The 15,393-nt window shown below is 44.2% G+C and overlaps 1 protein-coding gene across 2 annotated transcripts in view; it reads left to right on the forward strand.

Moving 5' to 3' along the window:
• The first annotated feature begins 214 nt into the window (after positions 1-214).
• Positions 215-15,393, forward strand: part of sgk1 (serum/glucocorticoid regulated kinase 1) — a 112,636-nt gene continuing 97,457 nt past the window's right edge. The window contains exon 1 of one of the 2 annotated variants that reach the window (XM_078399761.1): positions 215-665. In XM_078399761.1, the coding sequence (XP_078255887.1) occupies positions 635-665 (31 nt within the window). In that variant the 5' untranslated portion in view covers positions 215-634. The remainder of the gene's footprint in view (positions 666-15,393) is intronic. The other variant, XM_078399763.1, reaches the window with a different exon arrangement.

The raw sequence follows: 15,393 nt of genomic DNA on the forward strand, positions 1-15,393 counted from the left end.
ATCCTTCTCTGTCAAAATTCCAAATGCCCTTTAAGTGAGATCTACTTGCGCTTCCTAGAATATTTTCCACAAATGCTGTCCTTGTTATGTTTTATCTTTGCCAGCTTGTTGTTGTTTATGCTCCCAATCACCTCTGGGGCTCACAAGAAGCCCTTGAAGGAGGAAGCTGAAGAGCTGCATCCTCTAGGAGTGCAGCAGAATGAGATAAGCAGTACTGTGCTCAGGCAAGCCTGAACTGCCTTCATTCGCAGTGCCTGATAAAAGTGAGGCAATCGAATCACTTTCCTGGCACCTACCCGGCTGCACAGTGATTCCATTTCATAATGAACTCTGTGCCGTGACTTAATAGGTTGTCATGTTGGGGGATCAGAAGTGGATTTAGACACTGATGCAATACATCCGTGAAGAGGCAGGAAAAAAACCAACAACCCATCACCTGGGCTGCAGGGAGTCCCACCGTTATCAACTGCTGAACAGTTCCTCGTCATTTCACAAATGACTGTTAGTGTGGAGAATGGAGAAAAGCAGTGGTACTGACTAAGCAGATTTAACAAGCTGCTGGAGCCAGAGTACTGCTTCATTGTAGGTTCCCGAAGATGAAAAATAGGACAATAGCTGGTTTTTCCGTCACCAAATGTTCTGCATTTCAGTTCTTAAAAAAGCGGGTAAGAAATTTTTAATGTTGTTACGATCTCTGTTGTTATTATTGTACTGTTCCCCGAAAGAGCAATTACTTCAATGTCATTGCTTTAATCTGACAGCTAAGACACTGGATCGGAATAACTGGGTTAAATATAAATGTCAGGGAATACAGTTACAAAGGCCAGTACTCTCAGATGTCAGTTAAAATTAAGGGTATGTTTTCTAAAAAAAAAAAATCGCCTCTGATGCAACACTATTTCAGAAATAGTATCATTATTTCGAACAATGTCTCCTACAGCTGATCTGTGAGAATAATTTTCCTTGTGAAATCTTTCAGAACTTCTCAGCATTAGAAGCACTTCATTTCAGGCAATCTACATCCAACTATTCAAAGGTTATAATTACATTGCAGTTTCAGTTATATTGTCCCAGGTTAATGTTGCCATTTGTGGGAACAGATCTGAAAGTAACAATTAAATGTATTTAAATTGCACCAAATGGCCTGCGGAATGTGAAGTACCGTCGAACTCTATTAAAAAGAAGCATAATGTATTAAAATAGAACATTGCCTTATCGATGACTCATGTGGAAGGTCTCATCTAATATACACTGTTGCATTCAATGTACTCTTTTCCTGCCTGTCCTTGTTTATATTTTCATCTATTGTGATGTTGCAGGTTCATGAGCTTTGGGTTTCAAACTGACACATCAATATTGCTGTAAAATGTCCATTAGTATTTTTTTTTTAAATCAGAATTTTGAATGCCTGCTGGATAGCTGGTTGCTTCTCTGAACATCATATCCATAAACTATAAATTAGCTGCACTCTGCTCAATGAATAAAATATTTAAATGATTTGTTTTTATGGCAAAACTTACATCTCATTGCCTGAGTCGACTAACTCATATTGCAGATGAAAGCAGTCGCACTTTTCTTTTTCCATGAACGAATGCTGTAAAGACTGATCAAAATTGGTATTCGCTACAATTGTAAACTCCGCAGGTTTTTTAACTACGAGGATAGATTCGATAAACTCGATGCATTTTCTTTGGAGGCTGAAGATACTGAGGTTTCTAAATTATGACAAGTCTGGATAAAGTAAGTGGGAAGGAGCTATTTCCTTCATCAGAAGGGAACAAAACCGAAGGGCATGGTCTTAAAATAATCGGTAGAAAGATTAGAATGGATATGAGTAATAGTTTTTCCCCTGAAGGTAGTAGGGGTTTGATCAGGGGTAATGGGGTTGAAGGCATGAGAATGGGGTTGAGAGGGAGAGATAGATCAGCCATGATTGAATAGTATAAGAAAATAACTGCAGATGCTGGCACAAATCGAAAGTATTTATTCACAAAATGCTGGAGTAACTCAGCAGGTCAGGCAGCATCTCAGGAGAAAAGGAATGTGTGACGTTTCGGGTCGAGACCCTTCTTCAGACTCATAATTGAATGGTGTAGTAGATGTGATGGGCCCAATGGACTAATTCCGCTCCTATCACTTATGAACTTATAACGTTGTGAAGAACTCACTGCCTGAAAGAGTGATAGATCAGGAAACCCCTTTGCATTAACACAATACTTGGACATATACTTGAAAGCAGGGCTGCATGTTGATTGCTGGACATTGGGATCAGGGTGAATGGCTCTTCTTCAGCTTGCAGTGACATGATGGACCAAATGGCTTCATTTCATACCGTATTTATCTTGTGATTCTACGAGGCATAGATAAGGTAGACAATCAGAACTTTTTCCCAGGATGGAGATATGTAATACTAGAGGGTATATCTCTAAGGTAAGAGGTGCAAAGTTTAAAGGAGAAATGTGGGGCAAGATCTTTATACAGAGGGTAGTGAATGCCTGGAACACATTATCAAGGGTGATGGTGGAGGCAGATACGATAGTGGCATTTAAGACACTTGGAAAGACAAGTGTGGATATGCAGTGAATGGAGGGGTATAGATTATGTGCAGGCAGATAAGAGTTGGTCTTGTCATCATGTTCGGTATAGACATTGTTGGCCGAAGGGCCTGTTCCTGCACTGTACTGTTCTGTATTCTATATTTTATGTTCTATATTCTATGTTCTATGGTCTTGTTGCTTTTGATTTGATCCCTTATTCCAACATCAGACAGCACCGGATGTTCGGAGCAAAGATGTTGCAGCATCTATAAATTACCTGGCGTTGTTTTGCATCAGAAATAATAGAGAATCATAGCCTTAACAGACATTTTTTTATTTTATTTCAGCACTAGCATTTAATAGCACAGAGAGAGAGATGAAGGCAATCTTATTTGAGATTATATCTTGAGGGGATTTGAAATATGTACCAACACTTCTGCAAATCAAAGTAAAATCTCATACTTATTGTAATATGCTGATTCAACAACAGATTTAATTTATTTTTTCAACATATGCTAGAGCTATGTTTTGTAATGGAAATGGTTATATGGCTGTATTTCTGTAAAATGCAACAAAACTACAACGTGCACAGTGATAGACTTGGAGGAATACACATCCACTGTGCTCTCCTACATCAACTGCTGTGTGGAGAATGTCACAGTGGACAAGGAAACAAAGATGTTCCCAAACCGGAAACCATGGATGAACAAGGAGGTACAGAATCTGTTGAGGGCACGCAACAATGCCTTTAAATCTGGTGACACTTCAGCATACAGTGTTGCCAGGTCAAACCTGAACAAAGGTATAACAAGGGCCAAAGACACCCACAGGCAATGGGTGGAAGACCACTTCAATACCACGGACACCAGAAGCATGTGGCAGGGTGTCAGGGACATCACTGACTACAAGAGCAGCCCTGCCTGTCCCCACAGCAATGTCACACTAACCAACGAGCTTAACACCTTCTTTGCCCGCTTCGAAACTGGCAACACCACCATGAGTGGAAAAACCCCAGCCGAGGCGGAGGGACAGGTCTTAAAATTGAGCACACAGGAAGTACAACGCGCTCTGCGAAGGGTCAACCCACGCAAGGCTGCAGGCCCGGATGGAGTTCAAGGAAGGGTACTTAGGGACTGTGCTGAACAACTGGCTGAGGTATTTACCTGGATCTTTAACCTGTCGTTATCTCTGGCTACGGTCCCCAAGTGCCTGAAGTCGGCTACCATAGTGCCGGTGCCGAAAAGAACAAAATTCATCAACCTGAACGACTACCGTCCGGTTGCCCTAACTCCTATAGTCATGAAGTGCTTTGAAAGGCTGGTCCTCTCACATCAAATCCAGCATCCCTGACTCACTGGACTCGCATCAATTTGCATACAGGGCAAACAGATCCACAGAGGACGCCATCTCTCTGGCTCTTCACACTGTCCTGACTCACCTGGAGAGACAGGGCACGTACGTGAGGATGCTATTCATTGACTATAGCTCTGCCTTCAACACGGTCATCCCCACCAAGCTCATCACCAAACTCCACCAGCTAGGCCTCAGCTCGTCGTTATGCGACTGGATCCTGGACTTCCTGCTGGAGCGACCGCAGGCAGTGAGAATGGGCCCGCACCTGACCTCCATTATCACCCTGAGTACCGGCACACCACAGGACTATGTTCTGAGCCCCATGCTCTACTCCCTATTCATACACGACTGTGTTCCTGCATTTGACACCAACACCATTGTCAAGTTTGCAGACGACACAACGGTGATCGGGCTGATCACCAACGGTGATGAAACACACTACAGAGCGGAGGTGCAGAACCTGGCGGACTGGTGCTCGGATAACAACCTGTCCCTAAACACCTCCAAGGAGCTGATCATCAACTTCCGAAGGTCACATAATGGGGAATACGCTTTATCAATGGGGACAGTGTGGAGAGAGTGTCTAGCTTCAAGTTTCTGGGCACACACATTTCGGAGGACCTCACATGGTCCACTAACACTGCTGCGCTGGTCAAGAACGCTCAGCAATGACTGTTCTACCTGAGAACACTGAAAAAGTCTGGTCTACCCCAACAGCTGCTGACGACCTTCTACCACTGCATCATAGAGAGCATCCTAACACATGGCATCCCTGTGTGGTATCTCAGCTGCATGGAGGCAGAGGAAAGAGCTCTTCAGCGGGTAGTCTATAGAGCTCAGAAGATTATCGGAACACAGCTAACAGCCTTGGAGGGCATCTACAACACACGATGCCTCAGAAAAGCCACCAGCATCCACAAAGACTCCTCACACCCCTGCAACAGTCTGTTCGAACTTCTACCATCTGGCAGACGCTACAAGGCCTTCTACGCCCGCACCTCCAGACTCAGGAACACCTTCATCCCCAGGGCCATAGCTGCTCTGAACCGGTCCTGCTGAGTCGGATGGTCACATCGCACAGCGACCCGGCACAGATCTACTTGCACTTTATTCTGTTTTAAAACTGTTTCTAATTTTGTTTCACTGGGTTGTCTAAATTTATGTTGATTAGCTAATTAATTTATTGCATCGTATGGGAGGCGCATTCCCAATCTCGTTGTACCCCTGTACAATGACAATAAAGATATATTGTATTGTATTGTATTGTATTGTATTGTATTGTACTGTATTGTGATACCGACTAAAAAGCACATCTTTGAATTTAAGGATTTAAGCTGCAGAAATATTTGTTTACTACAAATAATGAGCAAAATGCCAGTATCGTGTGCTACATGAATCATACTTGGCCAGAGTCGATCTCCTTAAATGCTCAGAAGCAGAGGTTGTGTCTTTTAAACTCTGAGCCAAAGTGCACGTCAATACAAGGAAAATAAATGTGTAACGTTCTCCAAAGCGATCTACAAGTGACGAGGTCAAGTAGAAAAAACTGCATGATGCATCATGGTCGCTGCCTCACGGTGTTAGTTGGATCCCATTTGGTTCCACCGTTATTCTGCACGGCAAGTTTTCAATGGTACAAGAATTTTGGGCGGCACGGTGGCGCGGCGGTAGAGTTGCTGCCTTACAGCACCAGAGTCCCAGGTTCGATCCTGACTATGGGTGCTGTCTGTACGAAGTTTGTATGTTTTTTTCCTCGTGACCCTGCGTGGGTTTCCTCCCACACTACAAAGATTTGTAGGTTAATTGGCTTGGTATAATTGTAAATTGTCTCTAGTGTGTGTAGGATAGCATTAATGTGCCGGAATCGCTGGTTGGCGCAGACTCGTTGGGCCGAAGGGCCTGTTTCCATGCGGTATCATTAAACTAAACTAATAGCTAAACTGAAGGTAGGGTTGGGAAACCCCCCCAGGCTTAGGTCTGATGTTGCTCCATGCAGACAAAGAAACAAACCATCAACGAAAATATTTTTACCAGTCAATGTGTCCTCTCAAGTGGATGGAAAAGATCCCATGACAGATTTTTTTTTTGAAGATAAACAAGGGAATTCTCCCTGGTGTCCCTGCTAATTTATGTCTCAACCAATATCTAAAAACAACTTACCCTACAAACACTGCACTGTTGTTGATAGGGTCTTGTTGTGCACAAGTTGCCAACCACATTTCAGTGTGTATACTTCAAAAGCACTTCACTGGTTAGGACTTCACCAGGTTGGGAAAGATGCTGAACAAAGGTGTGTTCATTCCTCTTTCCATTCGGGCACACCCAACATGTGGCTCAATGATTAGATTGACAATGATGCTAAAGAAGACGTGGCATTAATTCATCCATCTAATGGAGGATTTGTAAATGTCCTGAGATACCAAAAATTTTGGACAGAAGAAATAAAATCTCATAAGTTCGTAAGAAAGGTATTCAATTTTGGGAGCACTAACATGGGCAGAACCTACACAGTGAATGGTAGGTCTCTGGGGAGTGTTGTCTGGGGAGAGCAGAGTGATCTAGGAGTGCAGGTACATAGTTCCTTGAAAGTAGCATCACAGGTAGATACGGTGGTCAAAAATGCTTTTGGCACATTGGCCTTCATCAGTCAGATTATTGAATAGAGAAGTTGGGAGGTCATGTTGCAGTTGTATAAGACGTTACTGAAGCCGCATTTTGGATATTGTGTTCAGTTCCTGGCACCATGTTATGCGAAAGATGTTGTCAAGCTGGAAAGGGTGCAGAACAGATTTACGAGGATGTTGCCAGGACTAGAGGGCCTGAGCTATGGGGAAAGGTTGAGCAAGCTAGTACTCTATTCCTTGGGGCACAGGAGGATGTGGAGTGATCTTATAGAAGTGTATGAAGTCATGAGAGGAATAGATTGGGTAGGTGCAGAGTCTCTTGCCCAGAGTAGGGGAATCAAGAACCAGAGGACATGTTTAAGGTGAGGGGGGGTTTAATAGGAACCTGAGGGGTATTTTTTTACATAAAGGGTTGTGTGTACGGAACGAGCAGCCAGAGAAGGTAGTTGAGGCAGGTACTATCACAATGTTTAAGAAACATTTAGACAGGTACATGGATAGGACAGGTTTAGAGGGATATGGGCAAAACACAGGTAGGTGGGACTAGTGTCGATGGGACATGTTGGCCGACATGGGCAAGTTGGGCCAAAGGGCCTGTTCCATACTGTAAGACTCTATGAATCTATGACTAAGTCATAGCAGCAGAAGAAGGCCATTTGGTCCATTGAGTCTATTCTGCCATTCAATCATAGCTGATCGATTTTTCCCTTTCAACCCCATTCTCTTGCCTTCTCCCCTTAAGCTTTGACACCCTTTCTAATCAAGTACCTGTCAACCTCCGCTTTAAAAATACCCCAAAACCTGACGTGAATAACATGTAGCTTGTTGGTGCTCGTTTTGTTCAAGTGCCTTGAGTCAAAATGACCTCTGCAGTTCAGGGAGGAAACAGTTAGGTACCAATTTAATGAGGTGTTGAGGGGTGTGGTTTCCATCAGAGTATGAAGATAATCAAAAAACCTTGTACATCTAGGGTGACATGATCTTTCCTGCGTAAGCTCTTTTTGTTGGCATCATGAACTTGGATGTGTTTAGTGTGTCATTATCAACAATGTGGTGTAAGCTATGTACTAGATAGCGTAGGATGAGTTTTCATCTGGTAATTGCTGTCAATATAGTCAATCAATATCAATAGTCAATTGTCGTTTATTTGTCACATACACATAAATGTGTAGTGAAATGAAACATTACCTGCAGTTCAACAATAAGACCAATAAGAATAATCAATAAAAATGCAATAACACATACAATCATAAACTAACACCAAACAAAAGAAACATCCATCACAGTGAGTCTCCTCCAGTCCCCTCCTCACTGTGATGGAAGGCCAGAATGTCTTTTCTCTTCCCCTGTCGTCTTCTCCCGCGGTCAGGCTGTTGGAGTTGCCACATCGGGGCAGTCGGGGCTCCCGACATTGAAGCCCCCGCCGGGCGGAGAAAATCCTGCGGCCTATTTCAGGCCACGCCGGACGGTGAAAGGTCCGCGGTGGGCCGACCCAAGCCCCGCGATTTGGGGCGGGTGAAGACGCTGCCGCTGCCGCTGCCGGAGCTCCCGATGTCGGCCCCCATCCAGGGGCCTGCGGGCTTCCGACGTCCAGGCGCCCCGCGCCGGAGCCTCCGGAGACGAGTCGTAGCCGCTCCTGCAGCATCCGCAGGCAACCAGCACCGCAGGTGGTGAGTCCGGGCCGCGGGCTCTGCGAACCAGAGCCCCAGGTGGTCCCAGGTGCATGGCCGGTGGTAGGCCGCAGCGGGAACGGAGACACGACACAGAAACAAAGGTCGCGCCTCCGTTCGGGAGAGAGAATTTTACAGTTCCCATTCCCTCCCACCCCCCCACATAACATACAAACAATATACCATATTAAAACTACAATTCAGACAATAACAACAAAAAACACAAAAGACAAACGGACTGCAGGCAAGCCGCAGCTGCGAGGGCAGCGCTGGCTCCTCCTTTTAGTATGGACACAAATTGCAATTGCTGAGTACAGATGAGGATTTGGGTCAGGAACCCCCATTTGGACAAATACGAGGACAAGCATTTGCACAATTCTGCCTTTGTGAAGAACCCACCACAGAAAGGTGCAGATGTACAGACAAATTGCCAGTCCAGTTTAATGGTTTAGTTTAGATATACCGCATGGAAATGGGCCCTTTGGCCCACCAAGTCCACGCTGACCATTGATCACCCCGCTCACACTAGTTCTGTTATCCCACTTTTGCATCAGGCAATTTACAGAGGCCAACCAACACACAAAACCAACACTCACACAAGTTTGGGATGTGGGGGGAAACCGGAACACCGGGGGAAACCCCAGGGAGAACATGCAAACTCCACACAGACAGCACCCAAGGTCACGATCGAACCTGGATCTCTGGCACTGTGGCAGCATCTCTACCAGTCATGTCAATGTGCTGCCCCTAACATACCAAGTCTGATGAATGACATAATTTATAAAACGCCAATCAATCAAAATAAGTTAATATTTTACTGACATGTTTTTCACCAATAATTCAAAATTTAGACAATGTAGATAAATGTTCTATATTTATCGCTAACTTGCAATTACTGAAACTTGACAGTGGATGTTCGAAATCTGGCCCTCTGATTTGATACTGGTGCCAGTGCCCAAGATGGCTTCCAAGATGGCGCCCAACCCAGGCGGCTATTTGTGTGCGAGCCACAGAAGCAGATCTGCAATCACATATTACAATCGCGCCACGCTTTTAAATCTCTACTCCTACACAAAAGTTATTCCCTTATCATGTATCTATACACTGTAAATGGCTTACCTGTAATCATGTATTGTCTTTCCACTGACTGGTTACCATGCAACAAAAGCTGTCCACTCTACCTCAGTACACGTGACAATAAACTAAACTAAACTAAACATCAGACAGTCAGAACTAAGAATCCAGGCCTAAGGCGACGCGGAACCCTTGCAGTGATGTCCTATTGTTGAGATAATTGATTTCTAATTACCTCAACCATCTTCCTTCATGCAAGGTGTGACTGAGCATTGGAGTATTTTCATGATGCCCCTTGCCTCATTTTATTGCAGAGTTCCTTGATACCTCTTTCGATCAAATGCTGCCTTCGTGTCAAGGATATTCACTCTCACCTCACCTCTGGTTTTCAACTCTTTGTTTATGTTTAGACCAAAACCTGTTTGAGGCCTCGAGTGGAGTGAGAGTCCAGGTGAGATTCAGATTGAACAGATAGCATATATTTTGTGAGGACCAGTATGTAAAAACAGGGATGTAATGCAGAGGCTTTATAAGGCACTTAGAAGGCTCCGCATTTGGAATATTGTGAGCAGTTTTGGGCCCCATGTCTGAGGAAGGATGTGCTGGCATTGGAGAGAGTCCGGAGGAGGTTTACAAGAACCGATAAGTGAAAGGCCTGGATAGAGTGGATGTGGAGAGGATGTTTCCACCAGTTGGAGAGTCTAGGACCAGAGGCCTCTGGCCCAGAATTATAGGATGTACCTTTAGGAAGGAAATGAGGAGGAATTTCATTAGTCAGAGGCTGATGAATCTGTGGAATTCATTGCCACAGAAGGCTGTGGAGGCCATCAATGGATATTTTGAAGGCGGAGATTGATAAATTCTTGACTGGTATGGGTATTAGGGGTTATGGGGAGAGGGCAGGAGAATGGGGTTAGGAGGGAGAGATAGATCAGCCATGATTGAATGGCAGAATAGACCTGATGGGCTGAATGGTCTAATTCTGCACCTACAACTTGTGAACGTATGAACTTCAAGTGAGTCTCACTTGAAAGCACTTCCTACTATGTGGTCTAATGATTATGCTTGGCGGTCTTCCACTCAACAGTTCTGGCTGAAGGTCACAGCCAATGTCTTTGCACTTAAGCTGGGCAGATCCACTGCCGAGAAAGAAATTGTTCATGCAACCTCTGGCTCCTGCCAGCCATTTAAATATCCACCACGATCCTTGACTGGCTGTGGCGAGGCTGCAGGGCGTTCATTTGATCAATTGATTACGCTGTTGCTCCTCTGTGTCTATTCCAATCTGCTTTGGTGTTTAGCACTACAGATTTCTTGAGTACTAGCGTCACTGGCCAGGCATTTCACTTGCAGTCCGTGTGCTCTGTTGCTTCCAGCATTATTGAATGTCGTGATTTTTTTTCATCTCTTTCCATTCCTTCGGATTAGCAATATAAGCTGCGGATGTTTGAAAAAGTAACCAAGGTCTTCATTTAAGGAATATCAGTACTGAGATGGGGCAGGGTGGTGTTAAATATGGAATGGAATGGAAAGGAATACTTTATTGTCACCTGTGACAAGGCACAGTGAAATTCTTTGCTTGTGCCCCCAATAGCGGCCACCTACGGCGCTGACAAAATTACACAGCGGTTCCCCCACGCTGTGTAACCGGGTCCCCATTGTCTATTGTTCTCCCCCCTCAACCCCCTCCCCCCCCATTGTCCATTGTTCTTTCCATCCCCCCCCCCTCATGGCGGTCCCCCCACGCTCTCATCGACCGCCGACCCGCAGGTTGACCAACGAGGCATTGACGCCAACGCAAGGCTTCACCACCTCCGAGGCCTCACCGCTGTGAGGCTCCACCACGCCAGTAATTCTCCCCATAACCCCTAATACCCATACTAGTCAAGAATTATCAATGCGTAGGGATAAGGATTTCTATCCATTTAACTTATAATCATGAACAACCAATGTTAGATAAAGGATTACATCTGCAAAATACAGGAGCTGGTGTCTTAATTATAGAGTCATAAAGTCATAGGGTTTACAGCGTGGACCAGTCCCTTCGGCCCAACTTGCCCACACCAGCCAACATGTCCCATCTACACAAGTCTTACCTCCCTCCATTTGGTCCATATCCCTCCAAACCCTATCCTATCCATGTACCTGTCTAACGGTTTCTTAAACGTTAGGAAAGTCCCAGCCTCAACTACCTCCTCTGGCAGCTTGTTCCCTATACAAGTCAAGTCAAGTTAAGTCAAGTTTATTTGTCACATACACATACACGATGTGCAATGAAATGAAAGTGGCAATGCCTGCGGATTGTGCAAAAAAAGAATTACAGTTACAGCATATAAATTAAAGTTAATACAGAAAACACAAAATTTAGTCCCTGGAGTCCTGATGGCCTGTGGGAAGAAACTCCGTCTCATCCTCTCTGTTTTCACAGCATGACAGCGGAGGCGTTTGCCTGACCGTAGCAGCTGGAACAGTCCGTTGCTGGGGTGGCAGGGGTCCCTCATAATCTTGCTTGCTCTCGATCTACACCTCCTGATGTATAGGTCCTGCAGGGGGGGGCGGGTGTAGTTCCCATGGTGCGTTCTGCCGAACGCACTACTCTCTGCAGGGCCTTCCTGTCCTGGGCAGAGCTGTTCCCACCACCCTTTGTGTGAAAAAGTTACCCTTCAGATTCCTATTAAATCTTTTCCCCTTCACTTTGAACCTATATCTTCTGGTCATCGATTCCCCTACTCTGGGAAAGAGATTCTGTGCATCTACCCGATCTATTCCTCTCATGATTTTATACACCTCTATAAGATCGCCCCTCATCCTCCTGCGCTCCAAGCAATAGTGACCCAGCCTACTCAACCTCTCCCTATACCTCACACCCACTAGTCCTGGCAACATCCTTGTAAATCTTCTCTGAACCCTTTTAAGCTTGACAATATCTTTCCTATAACATGTTGCTCAGAACTGAACACAATATTCTAAATGCGGTCTCACCAACGCTTTATACAACTGCAACATGACCTCCCAACTTCTATACTCAATACTCTGACTGATGAAGGCCAATGTGCCAAAAGCCTTTTTGACCACCTTATCTCCCTGCTACTCGACCTTCAAGGAACCATGCACCTGCACTCCTAGATCCCTCTGCTCTACAACACTCCGCAGAGGCCTACCATTCACTGTGTAGGTCCTGCCCTTGTTAGACGTCCCAAAATGCAAAACCTCACATTTCTCTGTATTAAATTCCATCAACCATTCCTCAGCTCACCTGGCTAATCGATCAAGATCCTGCTGCAATCTTTCACAACCATCTTCACTATCTGCAAAACCACCCACTTTTGTATCATCAGCAAACTTGCTAATCTTCCTTGTATGTTCTCATCCAAATCATTGATGTAGATGACAAACATTAACGGTTCCAGCACTGAACCCTGAGGTACATCACTAATCACAGGCCTCCAGTCTGAGAAGCAACCTTCCACCATCACCCTCTGCTTCCTTCCATGGAGCCAATTTGCTATCCATTCAGCTATCTCTCCTTGGATCCCATGCGATCTAACCGTCCAGAGCAGCCTACCATGCGGAACCTTGTCAAATGCCTTACTGAAATCCATGTACACAACATCTACAGCTCTGCCCTCATCGACCTTTTTGGTTACATCTACAAAAAAGTTAATTAAAGGACTGGGGAGGGAGATGGTGCTTTAAATTAAATATATAGAGAGAGAAATCTAAAATGTTGAGGAGAGAAAAACAAGGAGGCAGTGAAGGAAAGGGATTGGGGAAAGATGACTAAATTCTGTCAGGCAGGGCCAGACTTTACAAACAACAGAGCAACAACTACTTGCATCCAGGGAAGAAAAAAATGATAAACAAATAAGTAAATAGGACTATTGACCAAAATTGTTCAGATATCAAAAAAAGTTAAATGACAAATCTAAATGTACTGTAACTTAATAAACAACGCAACCAAAATCAGGTGGATGAAGTGAATATAAACAGATACAAAATAATTGTTACCCTAATAGCATTGCTGCAGGGAGCTGAATATGCAGGGTATTTTTGCTGCTTAGGAAAGATGAGAGAAAAGCGAAGGGAGGTGGTGAGACATTTGTAATTAACGGATGAAAACAGTGTTAGCAAGACTGAATAATGCTTCAGAAAAAATCAAGGTATGGAATAAGTCTGGATGCAGCTACGAGGATCAAAGGCAGAAAAGATTGGTGGTAATTGACTATATGCTCCTAAGTGCAGTGATAATGTAGGGGATGGCAGATAAAGACTTTAATAAAGGAGGAAAAATAGAATATTAGAGTAAATTTCAAAGGAACATTAAAAAGTCATCTTTTAAAGCTTTCATGCACAAGAAAAGATGACAGGAAGGATGAGAGGGGATCTTATCAAAACATATAAGATTATTAAGGGGTTGGACACGTTAGAGGCAGGAAACATGTTCCCAATGTTGGGGGAGTCCAGAACCAGGGGCCACAGTTTAAGATTAAGGGGTAGGCCATTTAGAACGGAGATGAGGAAAAACTTTCTCAGTCAGAGAGTTGTAAATCTGTGGAATTTGCTGCCTCAGAAGGCAGTGGTGGCCAATTCTCTGAATGCATTCAAGAGAGAACTAGATAGAGCTCTTAAGGATAGCGGAGTCAGGGGGTATGGGGAGAAGGCAGGAACGGGGTACTGATTGAGAATGATCAGCCATGATCACATTGAATGGCAGTGCTGGCTCGAAGGGCCAAATGGCCTACTCCTGCACCTATTGTCTATTGCCTATTGTCTATAAATTCAAGCAAATGGAACTCAGATCCGAAGAAGGGTCTTGATCCAAAAAGTTGCCTGTCCATTCCCTCCCCAAATGCTGCCAGGCATGCTGAGTTCCTCCAGCACTGTGTGTTTTGATCTAGATTCCAGGACCTGCAGTCCCTTGGATCCCTTTGAAAGCAAATGGAAGTCTCTTACAATTAGAAATGGAAACCTTTGTAATGGGGAAAACAAAAAAAATGGTGGAGCAATTCAGCACATCGTTTAGGTCTGTCATCATTGAAGTGCAATACAAATAATTTATCAGAAAAGCTCAGGAACCATGAGCTTAATGCAAAGGAGGAATTAAGAAAGAAAGGCTGCATGGTGGCGTAGTGGAAGTTTCTGCCTCACAGCGCCAGGGACCCGAGTTCAATCCTGATTATGGGTGATGTCTATATGGTGTTTGTACATTCTCCCAGTGACCACGTGGGTTTGGTCTGGGTGCTCTGGTTTCCTCCCACACCCCAAAGACCTACAATTGTCCCTAGTGTGCAGGACAGTGCCATTGTACAAGGATCATTGGTCGACACGGACTCAGTGGGCCGAAGGGCCTGTCTCTGCGCAGTATCTCTCAACTAAACTCGTACCGTGTTAGGGAACAATACTGCTTTAAAAATGAAAGGAGTGAATACTGGCTACACCCCCAGGGGATGATAATTTGGAAATATGAATAATATAAGAAGTGCCTTTGGAAATATTGGATGCTCTGGTTTTCATCTTCCAAAATTCGATAGATCACAAAACCGATCTTACAGATTTGAGAGGGGTGATTGTAACCCCATGATATTAAAAAAAAGTAGGGGGAAAGAAAATAAATAACTGGGGGTCAAATTGCCTTGCATCAATGATAAGAAACTGTAAGTATATTATAAAGAATGTGATGTTGGGGCACTTAGAAAATATTGGTGTGGTTAGACAAAGTCCCATGCTGCTCTTCTGATGAAATGCAATGTGGATTTATGAAAGAGAATTTGTATTTGACAAACCTACTCAAGTTATTTGAGGATGTCACTGGTAGAATAGATCAGGGAGAATCAGTGCATGTCGTGTATTTGAAATCTCAGAGGCTTTTGATAAAGTCTTACTCAAGAGGTTTGTGTGCCAAAGTGAGGCATGTGCGATTGGTGGAATTATACTTGCACGGTTAGAAAATTGGTTGATAGAGTGGGAATAAGATTGGGCCATTCTCAGGGTCTCAGGGTAAGGGCCCCAGGCAGTCACCGATCAATGCTTGGGGGCCCAGCTATTCACAATGTGGACAGCAATTTGGATAAGGCAAATACATTTAATATTTATGTTGTTATAATGTTAATATTTATTAACATTTCTACATTTGTC

Source organism: Rhinoraja longicauda, chromosome 5 (assembly GCF_053455715.1).
Source record: "Rhinoraja longicauda isolate Sanriku21f chromosome 5, sRhiLon1.1, whole genome shotgun sequence".
Taxonomy (NCBI): domain Eukaryota; kingdom Metazoa; phylum Chordata; class Chondrichthyes; order Rajiformes; family Arhynchobatidae; genus Rhinoraja; species Rhinoraja longicauda.